Source organism: Peromyscus leucopus, chromosome 23 (assembly GCF_004664715.2).
Source record: "Peromyscus leucopus breed LL Stock chromosome 23, UCI_PerLeu_2.1, whole genome shotgun sequence".
NCBI classification, from domain to species: domain Eukaryota; kingdom Metazoa; phylum Chordata; class Mammalia; order Rodentia; family Cricetidae; genus Peromyscus; species Peromyscus leucopus.
Window position 1 is genome coordinate 31,655,547 of NC_051082.1, and position 20,913 is coordinate 31,676,459.

Sequence of the window (20,913 nt, forward strand, 5' to 3'; positions counted from 1 at the left end):
CCTCACCATCGGGGCTTTGGAAAGCTGTCACCGGTGAATGCTGGGGTCACAGATGCTGTAAAGCCAAGGCCAAGTGACCTGGCTCCTGAGAAGTCCGGGCTATCCTGGCAAAAGAGGGAAGATTTACAACTGGCATGCACACTCTGACTTCACATCAGGGTCTCTCGCAATCCCCCCGCTGACCGTATTACCCATTAGAGAACATGGGAACAGGTACTCAGCAAGGCAAAGCCGGCGTGTGGTGGGCTGAGGAGAGTCTCAGAAGAAAGGGAGCTTTCTTCATCAGGGCTGTCCCTGCCTGACTGAGAGTAACCAAGAGTCAAGTTACTGCTTCCTGCCTCTGGGGGCTTCCGAACTCAAGCCAGGCCGAGGGGCGTCTCCTGTTTTCTGCTTTTCCTTGGCCTGCTGGAGCGGCTGCAGTGGTGATACCTGAGGTCCACGCCAAAGACAGAGGAGCAGACCTTCGAGAAAGGCTGTTCAAGTGAGATGCTTGCTTAGTTTCTCTTGATGTGTGGCAGAGTTGGAAGACGATTGTAAAACAAGGAGGATTTGGGAGACGTACGACCATTCGTCAGGCTGTTTGGGGAATATGGCCCTCGTTTTGGAAGTAAGGATTTGTGGTAGAATAGTTTCAGCCTTTCTTCCTTCTTGGCTTGTCCCCAGAAGCACGCACACGCTCTCATACACACGGCTGAGCACTGTGGACCGGCTACCGAACAAATCCCACCTTCTCACGTCGAATCTCAGGATGCCATCGATGGTGAGCTCTAAGAGGTGCACACGCTCAGTGCTCTGACGCTGTAATCGCTAGGGTTGGGATGGTGCTTGGCATGGGAGAACCGAAGCCTGGGGTGAGACTGTCTTCCGAACGGAAGCCACATGGCTGTAGTCAGAGCAGGGCCCAGCTACCTTATGCTTTGCTCTCTGACAAACTGGGGCCCAGGAAGCGCCTAGGGCTGTCTCTGAGGTGTGAGCCATTCAGTGTGCCTTGCGTCTGAGAATTTTTTTGTGTCTCCTCATGTTAAAAACCAGCTGAGGAAAAAGTAACTCGTGTCTAATTTCTAGGACTCAGGAAAGGGGGTGGGGCGGGGATGAACAATTTCAATGGATGTCCCCCCCTCCCCCCCATTTCCTTTCTTCCCGGCCTTATTTCTCACAGATGTGGACCCCTTGGGGGCATTGTGAGTCACACTGTCCACAGTGTCGGGAGCACACCAGGATCCCCTCTTCCCGGAAGTACTTCCCCTGCTGAGAATGCTGGCCTGGGGCTCCCCGAGGACAGCCAGCCTCTGCCTGCAGACAGAGTGTCAGCAGTGTCCAGAACAGAGAAAGCGGCAGGCAGGAAAGCACCCACTGGGCTGCCGGAGGAGACCAGGAGGTGGGAGGTTAAGCCAACAGGGAAACAGGTGTCGCATCTGCCAGCTGTTTACCTTGCACGGTGAGGTAGGCTGCGCTTTCCACGGCTCCCTTCGGGTTGGCCGCCCTGCACCTATAGACACCTTCATCGTCTTCTGTGACTCTTTCAATAAACAGCGTGCTGTTTCCCGGTCCTAAAATAATTCCTGGGGAGCGAGAGATGTTTAGATTAGCAGGTCTGGAGGACAAACACCAACAGCCCACAGGAAGCCCGGTGCCTGCCTACCCTCGGCTTCCAGAAGATGTTCTGAGCTTCCCTTAACTCCAGAGCGGGTCATCCCCCCACTCCCGGCTGGGCTAACCAGCATCTGCCCCACGTCTGCCGGGAGCCAGGCTCCACAGCACCCACGCCACAGCTTGATGCTTCCACACACTCAGAAGGTGCTGTCCTGTCCCCTCACACAGAGAACACGGAGACCCAGTATTAGGCTATCTGACCAAGACCGAGCAGCTTGACCCAGCACATGTGTGGACTAGGGTCCTTTGTCATGTGCCTGTCATGTGGTGGTACAGCATGGAGGTGAAGAGCTTGGGCTTCGCTCTGTTTGAATCCCCACCTTAGCACTATAGGCAAATCACTTACTCTGTCTGTGTTTTATTTCCCCAGTCTTGATATAAAATGAAAGCAGTTCCCACTCAGTCCATGTGTTTCGTGGTAGTGAGTGCTCAGTAGATGTAAGTACTTAATATTCAGTACTACCCAGACTGGGGTAGTGATGGAAGTTCTCTCATGAATTTCCAGACCCCCTGGAAGGCTTTGAGACACAGACATCTACACCAAGTACTGTCACCAGGTATTTACTTGGTATTAATCTCCTGTCAGTCCACGTCTGGAGCATAGACAGCCCACAAGAGTGCAAGCATCTCAGGAAGGCTGCATGGAGAGGAAGGAGGTGGCCCTCGAGCCACAGTCTGAAGGACTGTCAGGGGTGAGGTGTGAAAGGAGGGTAGGAGACAAGAAGTAGACGTGAACATGTCCTGAGGGCTGGTCCTGACCACACGTGAATACGTACAAATGAGATGATAGATAAATAGATGATGATAGACAGATGATAGATAAATGATAGATGATATATGGATAATAGATAGATAGATGGATGATAGATGATAGACTGATAGATAGATGATAGATGATAAACAGATGATAGATGATAGATAGATAGATAGATAGATAGATGATAGATAGATAGATAGATAGATAGATAGATAGATAGATAGATGAGGTAAACACCAGCCCTCATACCCCTACACATTGTTTTATTAGTCTTTTCTCTGTCTCCCTTCCCAATTAAACCCAGAGATTTACACAAACACGCGACCACTGAGCATTCCGCTGCCCCTTTAATCTTTTTCAAAAGTGGACTTTTTCAAAAGTGATTTGTTCATTCATATGAAAGCCTCTTTTATGTACTAGCGGCTTTTAGAGACTGGTGAGACCATAACAGGCCAACCAGTCACATCCTTGCTTAGAGGCTTCACATTCAAGTTTACAATAAAGCCCATGGAGCAGGCAGACTGACTGAGAGGGTCAGGGGAAGGAGAGGCAGAGGAGGCTGTTGCAGACAGGGCCATCTAAGTCCTTCAGGGACAGCTCTTCTGGGAGGTGGCCTCTGAGCAGAGACCTGCAGGAAGGAAGCATCCCTACAGCGGTGGAAAGAGCGTTCTAAGCAGAGTGAGTAGCAGATGTGTAGACCCTGGGCCAGGAATGAGCCTGTGTAAGACACAAGGGGCTGAGATGGCTCAGTGCTTAAGAGCACCTGTTCTTCTTGCAGAGGACCCAGGTTCGGTTTCCAGCACCCACATGGTGGCTCACAACCATCAACAACACAGGGGAGCCGATGCTTTCTTCTGACCTCTGTGGGTGCCAGGCATGCACATGATGCATGTGCATACATGCAGGCAACCACCCATAAACATAAAATAAATAAGTCTAAAAAAGAGGAGGAGGAGGAGGAGAGAAGGAAGAAGACCTGTGGCTAGTGTGCAGTAAGCAGGCAGAAGAGAGAAATGGTCAGCGCCCAGATCCTGCCTCACCTGCCCCCAGGCATCATAAGCATTTAAGATTTGGTGTGTTCTCCACTGCTCAAAAACCACTGGAGAGGGCTGGAGAGATGGCCCAGCAGTTAAGAGCACTTGTTGCCCTTCCAGAGGGCATGGGTTCCATTCTCAATACCCATAGCAGGCAGTTCACAACTGCCTGTAACTCCGGTTCCAGGAGATCCCACGGCCTCTTCTGGATACACTCATACATTAAAAAAATAATAATAAAATAAAAATAATACACATACATACATACATACATACAAAATAATAAATAACTGAATATACCGGAGAGCTGAGTGCGGTGGCACGCTCCTGTAACCCTCACTCGTGAGAGGTAGAGACAAGAAGATTAGGAGCTGAAGGTTAGCCTCAGCTACACGGTGAGCTTGAGGCCATCCTGCGCTACACGGCCTTGTTTCAGAAACACAAGCAAGCAACTCAGCCTAACCGCCCTAAGCCCAAACAACCCACTGTAGGACGAGCTGGGGAGGGAGCTCCGTGCTAGGCTAGGGTGCTTCCCTTAAACAAGCGGGGTTCTAGATCCCCTCCGCGGCATCACAAGAAAAAAACGAGACAGAAGACACTAGCCGTTGGATGGTACGGGCAGGGGCAGCGGGCAGACAGGGAAAGTGGGGGGCTGGTTTGGGGGGTCTTCTCCGGAAAGGCTGGAGCCAGTGCCCCAGTGCCACAGGTGGGAGGGACTTCGGGGTTTTTGTCCGAGAACGAAGCAGCTTGCTTAGGGATTGGGGTGTGGTGTGTGCGAACAGGCCATGAAGAGCAGGCTGGCTTCTTCTCAGTCAGTGGTGTGGACACCTGGGGTGCGGAGTGTCTGGGAGTGGGAAAGACGTGGGAGAGTGGAACAGGGGACGGCCGTCAAGCACGCGGGCGTTTTCCGTGCATTTAAGTTCAAGATGGCTACTGACATCCGAGGGGAGGATTCGCCCGGAGCGCGGGGAGGGGGTCGGGACTTGACACTGTGTGTGCTCACTGAGAAGGCTGCAGTCCAAGAGCAGCAGACAAATGCCACGCTCAGTCGGTCCAGAGGGAGGAGTGAAGTCCACAGCCGGAGCCCTGGCGACCTTAGAACAGGAGAGGGAAGCGGCCAAGTGGGGGTCGGCGCTGGGGGGGGGGGGTGGGTGGGTGGTGGTGTGGGGTGTGTGTGGGGCTCAGGAGGTGACAAGAACCAACAAGAGACATTTTCTCACTGACAGTGCCGAGCTGAGCTGAGAGCCTCCGTGGAAGGAAGCTAACCGCCCACTTTGACACAGTGGAGAAGAAAGCCCCACCAAGGTCACAGAAAGAGACAGCGGGGTGACCGAGTGGAGACAGCGAGGGGTGTCTGCAGAGCAGCGTGGCTGGAGAAGATGTTGAGATTTTATTTATTTTTATGTTCTGTGTGTGAGTGTGTTGCCCCTGCAGATGTCCGCACACCATGTCTGTGCAGTGCCTAGAGAGGCCAGAAGTAGGTGTTCGGTTCCCTGGAGCTGCAGTTACGGATGGCTATGAGCTGCTGCCCGGTGGGTGCTGGAAACCCAACTTGGGTTCTCTGTAAGAGCAGCCCGTGTTCTTAACCAATAAGCCACCTCTACAGCACAGGAAAGGAACTTAAAAAAAGATTTATTTTTCTGTTTTGAAGTGTGTGTGTGTGTGTGTGTGTGTGTGTGTGTGTGTGTGTGTGTGTGTGTGTGTTGGGGTATGTGCACATGACTGCAGATGTCCAAGGAGACCAGAGGCACCAGATCTTTCGCAGCTAGAGTCACGGGTGTTTCTGAGCTGACTGGTGTGGATCCTGGGAATCAAACTCCGGTCCTCTGGAAGAGCAGTTCCTGCTCTTAACTGCTGAGCCCAGAAACTCTTTCTTAAGATGCAAAAGTTTACAGGATTTTTATGTGCTGATAGAAATAATCTGGGACAGAGGGAGGGGAGAGGGAGGCATGGTGCCAGGATTAGAATTTTCCAAGTAAGAGGAACAGAGTTCATGGGCTCAGGTGGCCTGGAAGGAGCAGGGCCGTCTGTTTTTTCCTTATTTTCTTCCTTCTTTCCTTTTTTCTGGAGACAGGCTCTTGCTATGTAGCCAAGGCTGGCCTTGAACTCACGATCCTTCTGCCTCCACCTCCCGACTGCTGGAATTACAACCCCTCCCACGTTTCCCTACTTCATTCCACTCCATCTCAACTCCGCATCTTTTTTGTTTATTGTTTACACATATACAAAATATATAACTACGTGTGTAAGTGAATGACTATGTAAATTCAACCCACTGACTCTGTCCACATAAACATACGTTTTGGGGGCTGACCAGTTGTGCCAGGAAACCAATTAGGTTGCTCATTCCTAGGGAATTAGATGAATTCCCTCTTTAGCTCTTCATTTAGGGCTGGGGCCCCGTGAGATTTTCCCCATCCACGCTGGCATGCTGGCTGGCAAAGCTGCCGTCATTTTCTTGATTAAGGATCGACATGGCCCCGGGTTGTATAAGAAAGCAGGCTGGACAAGCCAGTAAGCAGAACTCCCCCGTGGGTTCTGCTTCAGTTCCAGCCTCCAGGTCCTGCCCTGGCTTCTCTCAGCGATGGACTGCGACCTGTCAGCTAGATAAACCCTCTCCTCCCTAGGTTGGCTTTGGTCAGTGTTTTTACCACAGCAACAGAAAAGCAAAGGAGGCCAACTGGTTAGCTGGTTAGCATTGTGCTGGAAGGGATGCTAAACTAGTTTATCCTTTTCTACCAGTGTCATGTAAAACAAAACACAAACATAGGCCCAAAGCCACCCCACGGGCCGGCCGGCTGCAGTGGGCGACATAACCGCTCCTTCATCTGCACTCTCGGAACATCCCTCTGTGGGTGTGTGAGTCACCTCTGTTTCCCAAACTCCTGTTCTGAGTGACGGGCTGATTAAGGAGGGACTCTGAAGTCAGGAGCGGTTCTAGCTCGCGGGAGGAGAGGCCTGCGGATACTTGACTGTGGAAATGACATCATGGAAGTGGCATTTGGGGCAGTTTAGTCTAGCAGAAGGCAGGATGGGCTGGAATGAGGAAAGAGCAGCATGGGGCAGTCCGGTTCCCTCCTTGAAATCCAGGCAAAGGGTGGTGAGGCCCACACTCAGCCCCCACCCCCACCCTGGCCACACACACAAGCCGGGATGGGAGAGAGGATGGGAAGAAACAGCCTGCAGGAATTGGTGCTTTATTGGCTAAAGAATGGGAGGAGATGAGCCCAAGGAGAGGCCAGCATTTTAAGCCCAGGCAAGAGGAACTACGTGTTCTTCACTGCGTTCTCCCCGATGACTTTGGCTAAGTCCTTGCGTCCCTCTGACCATTGTTTTCCTCTGTAAAATGGGGGTAACACGGGCTTTCCATTGCAAGCATCCCAGAAACAGGGAAAATAAATATGAATGACATGCTGGCAGATTTGAGGGGTGCAGGTTTTGGGGGTGCAGCTCGGTGGTGGAGCACTTCCCGACATGCCCAAGGCTGTGAGTCCCATCCTCAGCACCACAGAAGCATGAGAGGAAGGAGGAGGCAAGACAATTGGAGCCACCGCGTGGTTGAGGCTTTTGGAAAATGTAAGATCTGGGGTATGACAAGCAGTCATGTCTGTGATGATTGTGAGACTGCCTGAGGAGGAGTGAGAACCCGTCTGGCTGCTCACATCTCCTTACAGCGCTCTGAACCTTGTTACTTCCCATCTCTCTGGTCCCATCTGAACACCATAAATAGCGGAAAAAGACTGACTGAGGCTCCTCTGGGTATTTTTTTCCATGCCTTAAATACTCTTCTCCCCTCACCTTTTCTTGTGGCCGCCAAGTTTAATATGATTTATTATAGTTTGTAGTTTTTTGCTACTTGTTTAAACCTCTTTTCTAAATATCATCAAGTGCCTTCCTTCATAAAAACCTATGAAAATATTTACTGGAAGCCAGGTGTAGTGGCACACGCCTTTAATCCCAGCACTTGAGAGCCAGGGGCAGGATAACCAGAGCTACATAGTGAGACCCTTTCTCAAAAACACAAACAACAACAACAACAAAACAAAAAAAACAAAGAAACAAAGAAATTAAAAAAGAAAGAAACAAATATTTACTGGAGTTTTGCTTTTTCCTCATTTTCTGTCTCTGGGTTTTCTTTTGGAGAGCACTGTGGGGGTGGGGGGAGGCAAGGAGCTGACCTCTACTATACAGATATGCACCACAGTGTCATTTGGGGGTGGTATCTCTCACAACGTAGCCCTGGTTATCTTGGAACTCACTCTATAGACTAGGTTGGCCTCAAACTCAAAGAAATCAGCATGCCTCTGCCTTCTGAGTGCTGGGATTAAAGGTCAATTATTGAGTAAAATGTTTTTTCCCCACGCCAAATTGTGGTGCCAGTTCAGAGAATACAAGTTCCGATATAGCTGGGTTTCTGTTTCTAGGCTTTCTACTGTCAGGGGCCCATTCGTCTGTACCACAGCATTTAAACCACGATGCTTCCTAACATATCTCTAGAAAGACCTGTGTTGACTTCTTTTTATTTCATGTATACAGGTTGCTTGCTGACCTGTGTGTCCGTGTACCACATGCATGGAATGCCCACAGAGGTAATCAGATCCTCTGGAACTGGAATTACAGATGGTCGTGAGCCACCACGTGGGTTCTGGGAGACGGGAGCCAGACCCAGGTCCTCTGGAAGAGCCCCCTTAGCTGCTGAGCCATCTCTCCGGCCCCTTTGGTAATACATCTTGAAGGCTTATGTGGTCTTACATCCCTTCTTTTCTTCAAGACGCTTCTGACTATTCTTGCTGCTTTTTACTGTCCTGTCACGCTCTGCAAAAAGCACGGCGGAGCTGCTGACTGGCACCCAGTCAGCTTACATCCTGCCTGACGATAAACATGCCTATCCAGAGACAGCAGCTCTCTTGAGATCTTTTTTTCCTCTCCTTCTTGGGGTACTTGTATGCCATTGAATGCTCTTAGTTTCTTTTTAAATAACTTGCTTTTAAAGTTACCTTTATTTCTAGATACAGTCATATTTATTTTATATTTGTGTGTTTTGCCAGCATGTATGTTCTGTACACTACATGCACGCAGCTAGAGGCCAGAAGAAGGCATCAGATCCCCTGGAACTGGAGTTACAGGCGGTTGTGAGCTGCCATTCAGATGCTGGGAATTGAACCTGGGTCTTCTGGAAGAGCAGCCAATGCTCTTAAGTGCTGAACCGTCTCTCCAGCCCCAGGTGGGTAGTACTTCTGCCTGTTACACACGTTGGTATTGAGTTCTTTGAGGGGTTCACTCTAGCTGAATTTTTTCTTTCTCCTTCTGATATGAGTATTAGAGGAGCAGGCAGACTCACAGACAGGCTACTGCCTTTTTGTTGCTGATAATTGTCTACCAGTTTGCTCCTAGTAGGATGCCAAAGACATTTTCATGTGCTTTCTTATTTATTTCCGCAGCTTCAGACAACCAATAGGTTGATTTTTCAGCCATTGAACATACACTAACCCCACCCCTATGTATACTCAGTATTTACTTCTCTCTCTTTTTTTTTATAATTTATTTATTGTTTTCATTTCATGTGCATTAGTGTTTTACCTTTATGTATGTCTGTATGAAGGTGTCGGATACCCCGGAGCTGGAGTTACAGGCAGTTATGAGCTGCCAGGTCGGTGCTCATAAGTGCTGGGATTTGAACCCGGGTCCTCTGACAGAGCAGTCAGTGCTCTTAACCGCTGAGCCATCTCTCCAGCCCCTACTTCTTTTTTCTATTAAATAAAAAATTTCACACTTATTCACCGGAGGCATGGTGCCTCATGTGCTGAGGCCAGGGGACATGCTTGCTTCTCTCTTCCACAGTACGGGCCCTGGCAGCCATCCTCCTAACCTGCTGAGCCATCTTGCCGGCCCTGACTCCTCCTGACCATCAGAATCTGCATCAGCTTGGCCAAATAGGGAGCAGGGCAAGACTGACATAGTTACCTACAAAAACGTCAACTAAAGCAGCTGGTACGGAAAATGGGGTGTGTGTGTGTGACTGTGTCTACGAAACTTAGAAAGCCTGTCATCAGTCTAAAAGTGGGACCTGCACTTAGTTCACACCCATGGGTGCTGGGTAGGGGTTTAATTCTAGGACTGTCTTTTTATGTTTTAAAGAAAAGGCAGGTATCTGAATTTTTTATGTTCAAACTCTCATTTTTTTTACTACTCCCCCCCCCCTTTTGGGTTTTTCGAGACAGAGTTTCTATGTGTAACCCTGGCTGTCTTGGCACTTGCTCTGTAGACCAGGCTGGCCTTGAACTCACAAAGATCCTCCTGTGTCTGCCTCCCGAGTGCTGGGATCTAACGGCGTGCGCCGCCGTCGCCCGGCAAACTTAGCATTTTTTAATGTTGGCCCACATGTTCACTTAGGCATTCACTGTGAGGGCCAATAAAGATGTGTATGCTGGGTAGACCAGACACGACTCTGAGAGGATGCTATCCATGGGTAAACCCTCAGGGGTTTGTTACCCAGGACCTCTGTGACCTGGCCCCGTCAGCGTTAGGCTCTGATATCTCCCTGCTCTCGGGTCTTGAATCTTTCTGCAGCTCACGCTAAGCTGCTGCGGCTTTACACACGCTGTTTCTTTGCCTCATGGCTGAGGCTTTACTTTTGGTTCCTGGACCAGCCACGTTGCGAGATCTCTTCCATCGTTCTCGGACCCCTGCTCTGTTCCTGCACTCAGTCACCCAGCGCCTGCCCTACTCTGGCGTGTGCCATTTTGCCGTCAGATCCCGGACTTTCTTGTTAGCCAGCTCCAGTGTGGAGAACAGAAACCCCGCCTTAGTCTTTCTGAGTCCCCGGTGTCTAGCTCTGTGCCAAATAACGGGCTGGCCTCCAGCGACCGGGGGATGACAAAATGCGCGAAGACCCTCGGCAATGGAGTGCAGGGCAGAGGAGGGACGGTTTTGTGGTCTTTGCGAGTCTTCAGCTAATGTTGCCTTTCGTGCCAACTCTGTCTGTGGCTTTCCCCCAGTCGCCAGAACATTCACACCACTTCACTTCATAAGGCACAAACACACCCAGGTTCCTGGAGCACAGGAATAATCCAGGGGATGGTGTAGGTGTTGGTGGTCCTAAAGAGACGAGGGAAGCTTCACTCTAGGATGTGTGTGCAGGAATCTGTTATGAACCCTGAAGGGTACGAGTCTCAGTGTAAGACCCCAGTGTAAGACCCCAGGGACCTGGTGAGTTGATTGAGGAAAGGGGCGTTGGATCAGTTTGTGATTAAGTGATCAGCAGTTATCCAGGGGGGTTAGTCCACATGTGTTTAAATATGTCTAGCTATTTTAGTATTTGGTATTTCCAAGGAACTTCGTAAATTATTTTTCCAGTCATGCCTTATGCTGAGGGACAATGGCGATGCTGTGTGTGAGAACTGTATTGTCTCAGAGAGAGTACGGCATTTGATACAACTCGCTAAACCTGTGGAGCTTTTGATTCCCATATTTGATTAAATAAATGCACAGTGCGTTCGAACTTCCTGCTTCTCCAGCACAAACAAATCTGCTTTCCTAACAGGCTCATCAGTCTGGACAGGGGTCCCTCTCTTGTCGTGTGACCGTCTATACTTCTGACATAGAGGTTATGCCGCTGGATTTGGCTAAACTTAATCTGCATCTTCTTTATTTTTTTTTTAATTGTTTAATTCTGTGTGTGTGTGTGTGTGTGTGTGTGTGTGTGTGTGTGTGTTCACTTGAGTGTAGGTGCCATCGAGGCCATAAGAGGGCGTCAGATGCCCTGGAGCTGGAGTTACAGGCAGTTGTGAGACACCCCACGTGGGTACTGGGAGCTGAACACGTATCTGTACATTATAAGTACACATGGACTCTCCTGGCCAATAAACGCTTATGGTATGTTCACATTTGCCATAGCCTGCCTGGAAGAACGGATTCACTCCCTACCACAAGACATAACTGTCTACATTCAGTGGTTCTTCTAGTTTTTGTTTTAATACAGAGAAATTCTACTGTGTTGTTAAGAGGCTAAAGTTAAGAAAATGTTTTTCTATCCACAGAGGACTAAAAAATACATTGTGGGAGTGCATATCATACTGCAAGACATGGTTGTTAAAAAGGAGGAGATGGGATGGATAGACCTCCATAAATCCCCTCAAAAAGTCTATGGCGCCCTCTGACTTCGCCTTATAACACCGCTACCAGGCACCAGGCAGTTAGCATAAGCCTTTGTTTTGTTTGCCTTTTTTTTTTGGTTGTTTGTTTTTCAAGACAGGGTTTCTCTGTGTAGCCCTGGCTGTCCTGGAACTCATTCTATAGACCAGGCTGGCTTCAAATTCAGAGATCCTCCTGCCTCTGCCTCCTGAGTGCTGGGATTAAAAGTGTGCGCCACCATGCCTGGCTTCTTTCGTTTGCATCTTCTTCATAGCAGTTATCTGATTTTATACTACATGCTTTGTTTGTGAAATTTATTGTCTGTAATCTTTATTTTTACTAAAGTGTGGATTTCGTGTCCATCGAGCGAGCGGTTCTCAGTAAATACTGGTTAAATGAACTACTGAGACTGAATTCCATTTAGTATGCTAAAAAAAAAAAAAAAAGCCCAAATATACATGCACATACCAAATGTGAAAAGTGGAGCCGGCATGGTGCAGCACACCTTTAATTGCAGCATTTGGGAAGCTGAGGGAGGTGGATCTTTGTGAATTTGAGGCCAGCGTTCCAGGCCAGCCAGAGCTACACAGGGAGATCTTGTCTCAAAAAAGAAAGAAACAAAAAGCCAAATCAAACAAAAAAGGTGAAAAGTGGAAAAAGAAGACGCAATCTAGCCACTAATGCACACTAGTTTTCTGTAAGGAGATTTTTTTTTCCCAGTGTGGGCAAGCATTCTGCCACCAAGTTTTGGATCATATTAATTAGAATGCTTGATTTTCAAAATTGCTGTTAGAGTTGCTGGTCCAAGTTTCTTAAAGAAAAACAAATCAGTGAATTTTGCCTTGGGATTAGGATAGAAGTTTCTGAAATGGCCTTCAGTATAGTTTGCCATTTTTGCATCACAAAACTATGCAAAGCGGTCGTCTGAGCTTGATGACTTTAAAGTCCAAGTACTGATTCACTCTGAGAAACAACTGAAGATGCTTTACGTCCCATGGAAGAGAACCTTCGGCCGAGACTTAATCCTTCAAGTAAGTCTTAAATTCTTTCCCTACCTCATTAAAATGTGAATTTGCTGTTGTCTTTAATGAATGGCAAGATGCTATGTATACCAAACACCTGTTTTAAAATGAATTTCTCTATGATTTATTCTGAGTAAATGCTTGGTCGGTCTGTCTCTTGCGCATACTCCCATACGCGCGACTGTGTAGTGTATAGTGTAAGAAGCCCGGATACGGAGAGCGTTTTCTGTTTTGTTTGCTCTTTGGTGAGTGAGACAAGCTGGAATGGAGGGCACCGAAGTCGCTGGATTCGACTGTTCTAGCAGCGACCGAGCCCTGAAAACAGCAGTGGACCAAGTTCTCTAGCAGACCATCTGAGAGCATCTTTGCCTCTGGCCTTAACTGGGCCTAGCGGCGACTCCCGTGGTATGACTGATATGTGTGACAGATTAGGTCTTGGTTAAACCTTTTTAAGTTTGTATTTGGGAAGAGGAGGGATTTCCAGGAAAAGTCTGCACATGTGGAACAGAGAGCCCCCACCCAGTGACACCGGTAACACCCAAAGCCATGTAACGGCTTCCTCTCTGAGCACTGTCTGCAGAGTAAAGGTCTGGCTGATTGGGGTCGGAGCTCCCCTTGTTCTGAGCGCCCAGTCGGTGGCTTCGGACAGGGTGCCGGGCTGCTAGGAGAGTGTACCTCCACACCCTCACCACCCTAGGTCTCTAGTCTCCTCTCTTCCCTTGTCCTTGCTTGCGTTTCTCTGTCTGTCTGTCTGTCTGTCTGTCTGTCTCTCTCTCTCTCCAGTGGGTCTTTCAAGCCCTGGTTGCTCTCTGGAACAGGGCTGCTCATCTCTGCAGTGCTCACAGCACGAGTCTGTAGGTGGGAGAGTCGTAGTAGGAGTCCAAAGACACTTTGGGTCCGTAACGGGCCAGGAGAGGCTTTGAGGGCTGGAGAAGCAGCTAAGTGGAGTGGCGGATGCCAAGCCCGGGTGAAGGCCTGGGATGAAGACCCAGCGCTATAGAGACACACACGTTGGTTTAGGAAGAAGACAGCAGCAGGACCGGGCAACACTGGGGATGTATCTACTGCCCCTGAATCGCACCCTTGGAGACGGTAAAATTCACGCTATGTGCACGTGGCTGCCGTTCCTCTTCTGGAGAAATCGGGCAGGTTCTAGAGCACAGGCAGAGCGTTACCCTCCCTGCCCTCCTCTGCAGCGCTCTCCCCGCCCTCTCCCTGCCTCTCTCTCCTCATCCCTTCACCCTCAGAGATGATTCTGGTCTGTCACCAGGGCGTCCACTGGTGCTGATCTGTGGGGTCATGATGCAGGGTAACAGGACAGATGTCCCTTGCAGGACGGGTCACTCAGTTAGTGAGCAAGGTTCAACGGCAGAAGAGAGGTTAATCTCGGCCTCTGGGGGCTTCTCTGCTGCTCCAGCTCTGATCTGCTGGAGATGCAGCGTGCTGGGGATAAAATACTGCCGTTGGAACCCTCAAGGACTCTGAGCGTGTTGGAGTTCAGTGTTGTTTGGCTGATGACCGCTCCAGGAAGGCTTTGCTGAGAACTCTCAGGTCAGCATTGGGAAGGAGCTCTGTGCTAGTTTGCCAGCTCCCCCCCCCCCACTGCCCCTTGGGGTACCTGCTTAGCCACATCACTGTCTGAAACACATTCTGACCCTGGTGGAGCATCTGAGAAGGAAGCGGACGGAGCTGAAGGCATGTACTAAATGTGACTGCCAGTCCCTTGGGCAGGTGGCCTGGAGAGGGAGCAAAGGACCTCCAGAGCCCATTTCTCCCAACTGTCTCGGCAACACTGTTTCAGTCTGGGTGCAGACTGTCACGGTTTGTAAGGGCTCAACAGAAGTGAAATTTCCCGCAGGAGCGGTCCTGTCTGTCTAACTCTGGGGACAAAAGCATGCACCCAGCAGCCGCTGTCCCAAGTAATTCACCCCTAATGAACGCTTGATGCTGAGCTCCAGGGTCTGGTCCCTCCACAGCACACTTCTGTCTTAACGCAGATAAGGGGATTCTTCTTCCACCCTCGGCCAGGCCCGCCCTGGGCCTCCCAGCTGCTCTCTGCCGAGCTCTGTTTTGGACACTCTGCCCCTTCCCCAGCTCTTTCAAGCCCTCCCTCATTTCGTCTATGTATTTACCCAACAGTTATGCATTGGAGCGCATTGCATACAGAGTCCTAAAGCAGGAAGTTAATGCGGAAGATGGATTTTTCTTATCTACTGTAGTAAAGAGCTTTAAATTTACTTTTAACCGAGATATAGAAACATAAAAGGTGTAGGTACTAATGGGGATGTGTCCTCTCCCCTTTTTTAAACATAAAGATCAGAATTATGTGATTTTTAAAATCAATTTAAACGTATCTGTTGCCTCAAATGTTAGACACCTCTTCATGGTGAACACTCTCAACGCATATCATTCTGGCTTCTCGGGGTGTGTGGTCTCCTTGCCGCTGTGGTCACCCAAATGTCCCCTAGCAGCAGACTTTCCAGCTCTGCATTAACCACCCCTTTCCCAGAGGTCGTGTTACACAGATCTGCATCCTGGGATTAAGTCGTGGTGTTTTCTTCTAGCCTCACTTCATTCATTCACCTTGAAGCCAGCTGACGTGGACAGTGAGCAAGCCGGACAAGGATGGCTGCGGCTTGAAAAAAAGCTGCATCCCGCCGGGACACATGCATGACGCAATTACTTGGCTTTTTGGCTATATAATGTTCAAGTTTTTCATAGTAGCTTCATTTATTTAATTTTAATTTGACTTAATTTGAATATCCAGAGTTCAGGGCTTAAGGGTTTGTTTGGCTCAGTGGTGTGCTTTTGCCTACCAAGCATAAGGCCCTGAGTTTGGTCCCCAGCTCCCAGGGCCGGGGCAGGGGTATGTGTGGGGGAGACAGACGTACAGATCTGTATCGTGTCTGCACAGCCTAGCACTGCGCCAGAGAGGAACTAGGAGCTTACAAACATTGATTAGGTAAACAAATGAGGTGTGAGCTGATGTGGCATTAGTGCTGACCCTTTTAAAACTTTAAATTAATTGGGCACGGTCGCCCTTGCCTTTAGTCCCAGCATAGGGAAAGCAAAGGGGCCACCTGCCCCTGTTAGTTCAAGGCCAGCCTATTCTGATATGGCAAGTTCCAGGTCAACCAAGAGCTCCATGGTGAGACCCTGCCTCAAATAAAACAAAATAAAATAAAAATAAATGAATAAAAAAAACCCTTAAAGATAGCTAGATTTGGCTTCAAAATAATTTCTGTCTTTATATATGGCATGCCTAGCTTTTAAAAATGCCTTATCTACTTTAATACACTTTAAAATGATTTTAAACCACGTTTTAAATACAAGTCTCTAGAAGCCTTTACATTTGAGAGGAATACAGAGGTCTTCATTGCTGTTAAATATTTTTTGATGCCAACCTGGCCATTTAGAACCAGTGCTCGTCTGTTGTCTCGTGAGAGATGTACATCTAGTCATACCAGTGGCACATGTCAGAGACAAGCTTAGCTGCCCACATGCCATGACCTGAGCCCAGCTATTTCTCCCTCTCCCTCTTTCTTCCTGCCTGAACCTGTAACACAGGCAAAATAGCTTAGTGAACCTCCCCAAGCTGCTATGAGAAAGACAAATCAACACCAGTGAGGTGCCTAAGGCAGCAGTGTTTGTGAAGCAAAATCCACCTGTGAACCGTCCACCCTAGTAGTGTCCACCTCCGATAACAGTTACGGACACTGAAGGAACTTGACGCGGTCCATGCTGCCTGACCAAATCATTACTGTGGGAAGATCTCACGCCTATCTTCCAAGGCTTGAGAAACAAGTGCACAGGAAGCCAGAGCATGCGTGATTGCAAGAAGCATGAATGGGGCCTGTGAAGGAAGGATGTCTCCTAGCCATGAGACATAACTGAAACACCCCTGGTGACCAGGATTCCAGATGGACACCGAGTTTGCCAGAGACCCGTGAAGGAAGGATGTCTCCTAGCCATGAGACATAACTGAAACACCCCTGGTGGCCAGGATTCCAGATGGACACCGAGTTTGCCAGGCAGGGACTGAAGCAGCCCAGGGGGCAGAGGAGGCAGGCAGGGTGCAGAAGGCGAGCACCGCGGGAAAGGTGGTCAGTGAGTGATGATGCCCATGGATCAAGCAGGGAGGCGGCGGGAGAGCCCGTGGCTGCCGGAGCCTTTTCCTCTAACTCTATTGCTGTGGCAGAGGTGGCCCTCATGCCTGTCTGTGCGCATGCTCTCCTTGGTGCGCATGCTCTCCCAGGCCTGCACGCTCCAGATTCCCTTTTGCTCCTGGCCACTGCCCTTTGTCCCGAGAAGTTGCTACCCAGCTTTCTTGCCTTTGCTTTCCTTTGCAAGAATGGCTGTCTCACTGACAGGGTTTTCCTGGGAGGAAATGAGGAGGGGCAGAAGTTCCAGCTTCCCGCAGCTCTGTCAACAGGCATTTGATGGTGACCGGGGCATGAGCTGGCATGCGTGCCCAGTTTCCTCCCTCCTGTTTTCTTTGGAACGTTGAAGAGTTATCAGTTCACAAGTAACAATGATCGTGGACCGGATCCTGTTAAGGATCCAGCACCCTTACGATTCTCTGGGTGTGTAAGTCCTTTCTGAGTGGCCAGGCTTTCTGTGAAAGATGCATCCTGGGTTGTAGGCTCAGGTTTTCAAACTTAGTCTGGTTTCACATGTAATGAAGGGGGTTCCTGCTCCGTGGAGCCCTGGCAAGTCAGGGCTGCCTACTGTGGTTACCAGTGGTCCTTATTCACAGGTTTATGGCAGAAAAAGCCATAGGAGAGTCGGCATGTTTGATGTTACCTGTGTGTGATGCTGAACTCGAGAGCTGTTCAAGGAGATGGAGCGCGTGGTCCTGATGGTTGCACCTCAGGCTGCATTTGAAACTTAATGGGTGTGTGACTACCATTCAGAACTTCCTTCCCAGAAGCTCACAGTAGGAGTTAGTTACTTCTCCGTCCACCACATGGGTTCTGGGGTTCAAGAACTCAGGTCATCAGGCTTTGCGCCGAGCACCTTTACCCACACGGAGCCATCTCAGTGGCCCAGCTATCGTGGCTAAGTAAAGAGAGGTGATGGACACAGTGTAGGGAAACCTAGCAAATACTAACAGCGGTGTTTATTACGGATTTAGTGTAAGAGTTTACAGAAGACTCATCAAACATTTCTTTTGGGGGTAGACTGATGCTAACTCAGTCCTGATGCTTTCTGGTGGGTTCCGACTCACCGGCCAGTTTCTGCACAAGTGAGGAGAGTCAGACCACAGTGATGGTTACTAAGCTGTGACCACGGGCGGCTTGGCTGAGTGAAATGGTCGAAGCCTCACCGTGTCCCGTGCAGTCAGCATTATTCCAGTTTCATAAGTAAACAGGGCCTCAAAGGGCAGGAAGACAAGGGCAGGGCTGGGGCCTCACACCCTGGTCTCCGCAGCGGACTCACCCAGCACTCACAGTCCCTCTTCAGCGTGCGTGCGTGCGTGCGTGCGTGCGTGCGTGCGTGCGTGTGTGTGTGTGTGTGTGTATGTGTGTGTGTGTGTGTGTGTGTGTGTGTGTGTGTATGTGTGTGTGTGCTGTGTTTTTTTTTTTTCCTCCAGCCTCATAACGGCCATGGGCATTCAGGATTGGTTGAACTTTGTTGTTTTGTTTCAGACAGGGTCTGCATAGCCTAAGCCGGCTTTGAACCCTGAACTCCTGATATGCCTGCCTCTACCTCCCAAGTGTTGGGATCACAGGCATGAGCCACCATATTTGACTCTTTCACTCAAATTCAAGGTCCGACAAATGAATTCAAATCTGACTCACTTCTCTCGAACAGCCAGCCAACGTCTTCTGTTAGCCCATCATGGAATACGCACAGTGTACCATCACGTGAGTTTGGAGAACACAGAGTTAAAACCACTATACCAGGCTTCCGTAGACTAGGACTCCTTTGGGTCTTTATTATGTTCACATGGACTCTGAATTTATAGGGAAAGAGGTTACACCAGTCTTTTTATGAGCTACGGGTTTATCCGCACAGCCACTCATCTGTTTACTATGGCAGACTACCTCGAGGGATGAATGTTCCACAAACTAGCATTTTGGTAGTGTATCATCTTGGGTAAGTCATTTACTCTCTTTGGGCCCAGTTGTCTGTTCTCCATAGTGGCCTAAAGATATTCCCAAATCTCTTCAGTAATTGATAGCTCTATGATATAAACCTTGCCCCAAACCAGGTATTTGGGTTACCAGATGAGCTCCTAAAGGTAGTGTCCAAATCTCCGAAAGCCAGGAGGCAAAGGCACAGATCAGCAGCTGAGAGCATGTGATGCTCCTGCAGAGGATCTGAGTTCGGTTCCCAGCACCCACGACAGGCAGCTAACAACCACCATAACTTCAGCCCAAGAGGAATCGATGCCTCTGGCCTCCTCAGCCACATGCACTCTCACACTCTTCACGCACACACACACACACACACACACACACACACACACACACACACCCCTGCACTCACATGCATACACACACACACACACACCCCTGCATTTACATGCATACATACACACACACACCTGCACTCACATGCATACACACACACACACACACACACACACACACACACACACACACACACCCCTAAGTAAGAGGAAAGTAGAAACCCTCGTAAGAAAAAAAGACTCAGTGACAAGCTGCCTCCTTTTTGTGAGAGGTAGGCCCTTCCTTCAGTGCATTGACCAGCTGGTCCCAGTGGTCTGCGTTTGTATAGCACAAGTGATACTTCTGGAGGAGGTGTGACCTGGCTGGCTGGCACTGCAGAATGTGCAGAATGTAAAGCCTTTCCGAGACACTGAAAGTATCTTCACGTTATCGTGAAGCTTCTTTATACCGTGGCCTCATCCCAAGGTCAGACTCCCATGCAGGCTTCCTCTGAGTGGAAGACTTACATTTTAGGACTCCACACTGTCACATGAGGGATCGAGGTTGTCAAATATTGTGAGCAAACAACGATTGTATTTATAACATGGGCATCAAACCAGGCCCTTGTACATGATAGACAAGTGACAATTTTATTCTTTACTAGTTTAGTTGAACCTTACCTAGCCACAGCATGAAGCAGGTAGGAGACATGTCTATCGTCACTGGTTTTAGTCTAGTTGGTTTTACTTTTGAAAGAAAATAACTGGTAACAACCAGTTTCAGTTAGAAAGTTGTTTGTTTCATTCTTTCTTTTAGGGCTGGAGAGGTGGCTCAGTGGTTAAGAGCACTGGCTGCCCTTCCAGAGGACCTGGATTCAGCTCCCAGCACCCACATCACAACCACTTGTAACTTCAGCTCCAGGAGATCTAATGCCCTCTGCTGGCCTCCACTGGCACCTGCACACACACACACACCCACACACACCTAAAAAAGAAAGTTTTAGTTAAACTAGTATAATAAAATACTGCCTCCCAAATTATTAAAATGAGTGTAGATGAATTTAAAAAAATATCAATCTACCTCTTTGAGCTCCATATGTACTAGTTGTTTAAAATTGCAATATGGAGAAATAGCCCAGTGATTCAGAGGACTAGCTGCTCTTCCAGAGGACTCAGGTTTGATTCCCAGCACCACTTTTGGTGGATCTGACGCCCTCTCTGGCCTCCATAGGCACCAGGCAATCAGGTGGCACACAGACATACATGCAGATGAAACACTCAAACATGTAAAATTTTTAAAATTAACAAAAAAAATCACACTGAAACTATGCTGTCCCTCAGGCCAAGAAATTCAGTCCTCACTCTCGCAGCTGTGACGGTGAACTGAACCACTTCCTGGGTGACCTTTCCATTTCTTTCCCTCTGAGCTGTTGTAGTTAGGGTCCTTTCTAGTGCTAAGGGTCGGTCGGGTGCAGAGCCAGCTCCACTCTACCTTCTCCGAAGCTGAAGGAGACACGGTCTGCAAGCATGCTAAGCAGAAGGTTCCAGGTGTCGGGGAGGCAGGTGACAGGAAGACCGGAAGGGAGGGGGAGTGACGAAGGGGGCGGACAGGTGTGAGGGGGCATCTCTTACCAGGTTCTTGTTGTATTTTGTGGTTGTTTTTGAACCAAGTGATCCAAGGCTGAGGGACACCGTGAGCTTGACAGTCTAAGGTCGCAGAGCCGCTGATGGGCACCTTGGAGTCGCTGAGGTTCCGCAGCAGATGTGGGGCCTCCTGATCTAGTGAGGAAAAAGAGGGGGTTGTGGTTACTTTGATTGCACAAACAGACTGGCATTTTAATAGAGACAGAAACTACCCAAGGCGACCCTAAGATTTCAACATGCATTTGTCCTCTTTCTCTTCACTCATTAAAGCTATTG

The 20,913-nt window shown here is 49.1% G+C and overlaps 1 protein-coding gene across 1 annotated transcript in view; it reads right to left on the reverse strand.

Moving 5' to 3' along the window:
- Window positions 1-20,913, reverse strand: part of Flt1 (fms related receptor tyrosine kinase 1) — a 167,845-nt gene that overhangs the window by 53,260 nt on the left and 93,672 nt on the right. The window contains exons 14-15 of the mRNA XM_028878044.2: window positions 20,626-20,772; window positions 1,431-1,562 (exon numbers count right to left, since the gene is read on the reverse strand). Coding sequence (XP_028733877.1) covers window positions 1,431-1,562; window positions 20,626-20,772 — 279 coding nt within the window. The remainder of the gene's footprint in view (window positions 1-1,430; window positions 1,563-20,625; window positions 20,773-20,913) is intronic.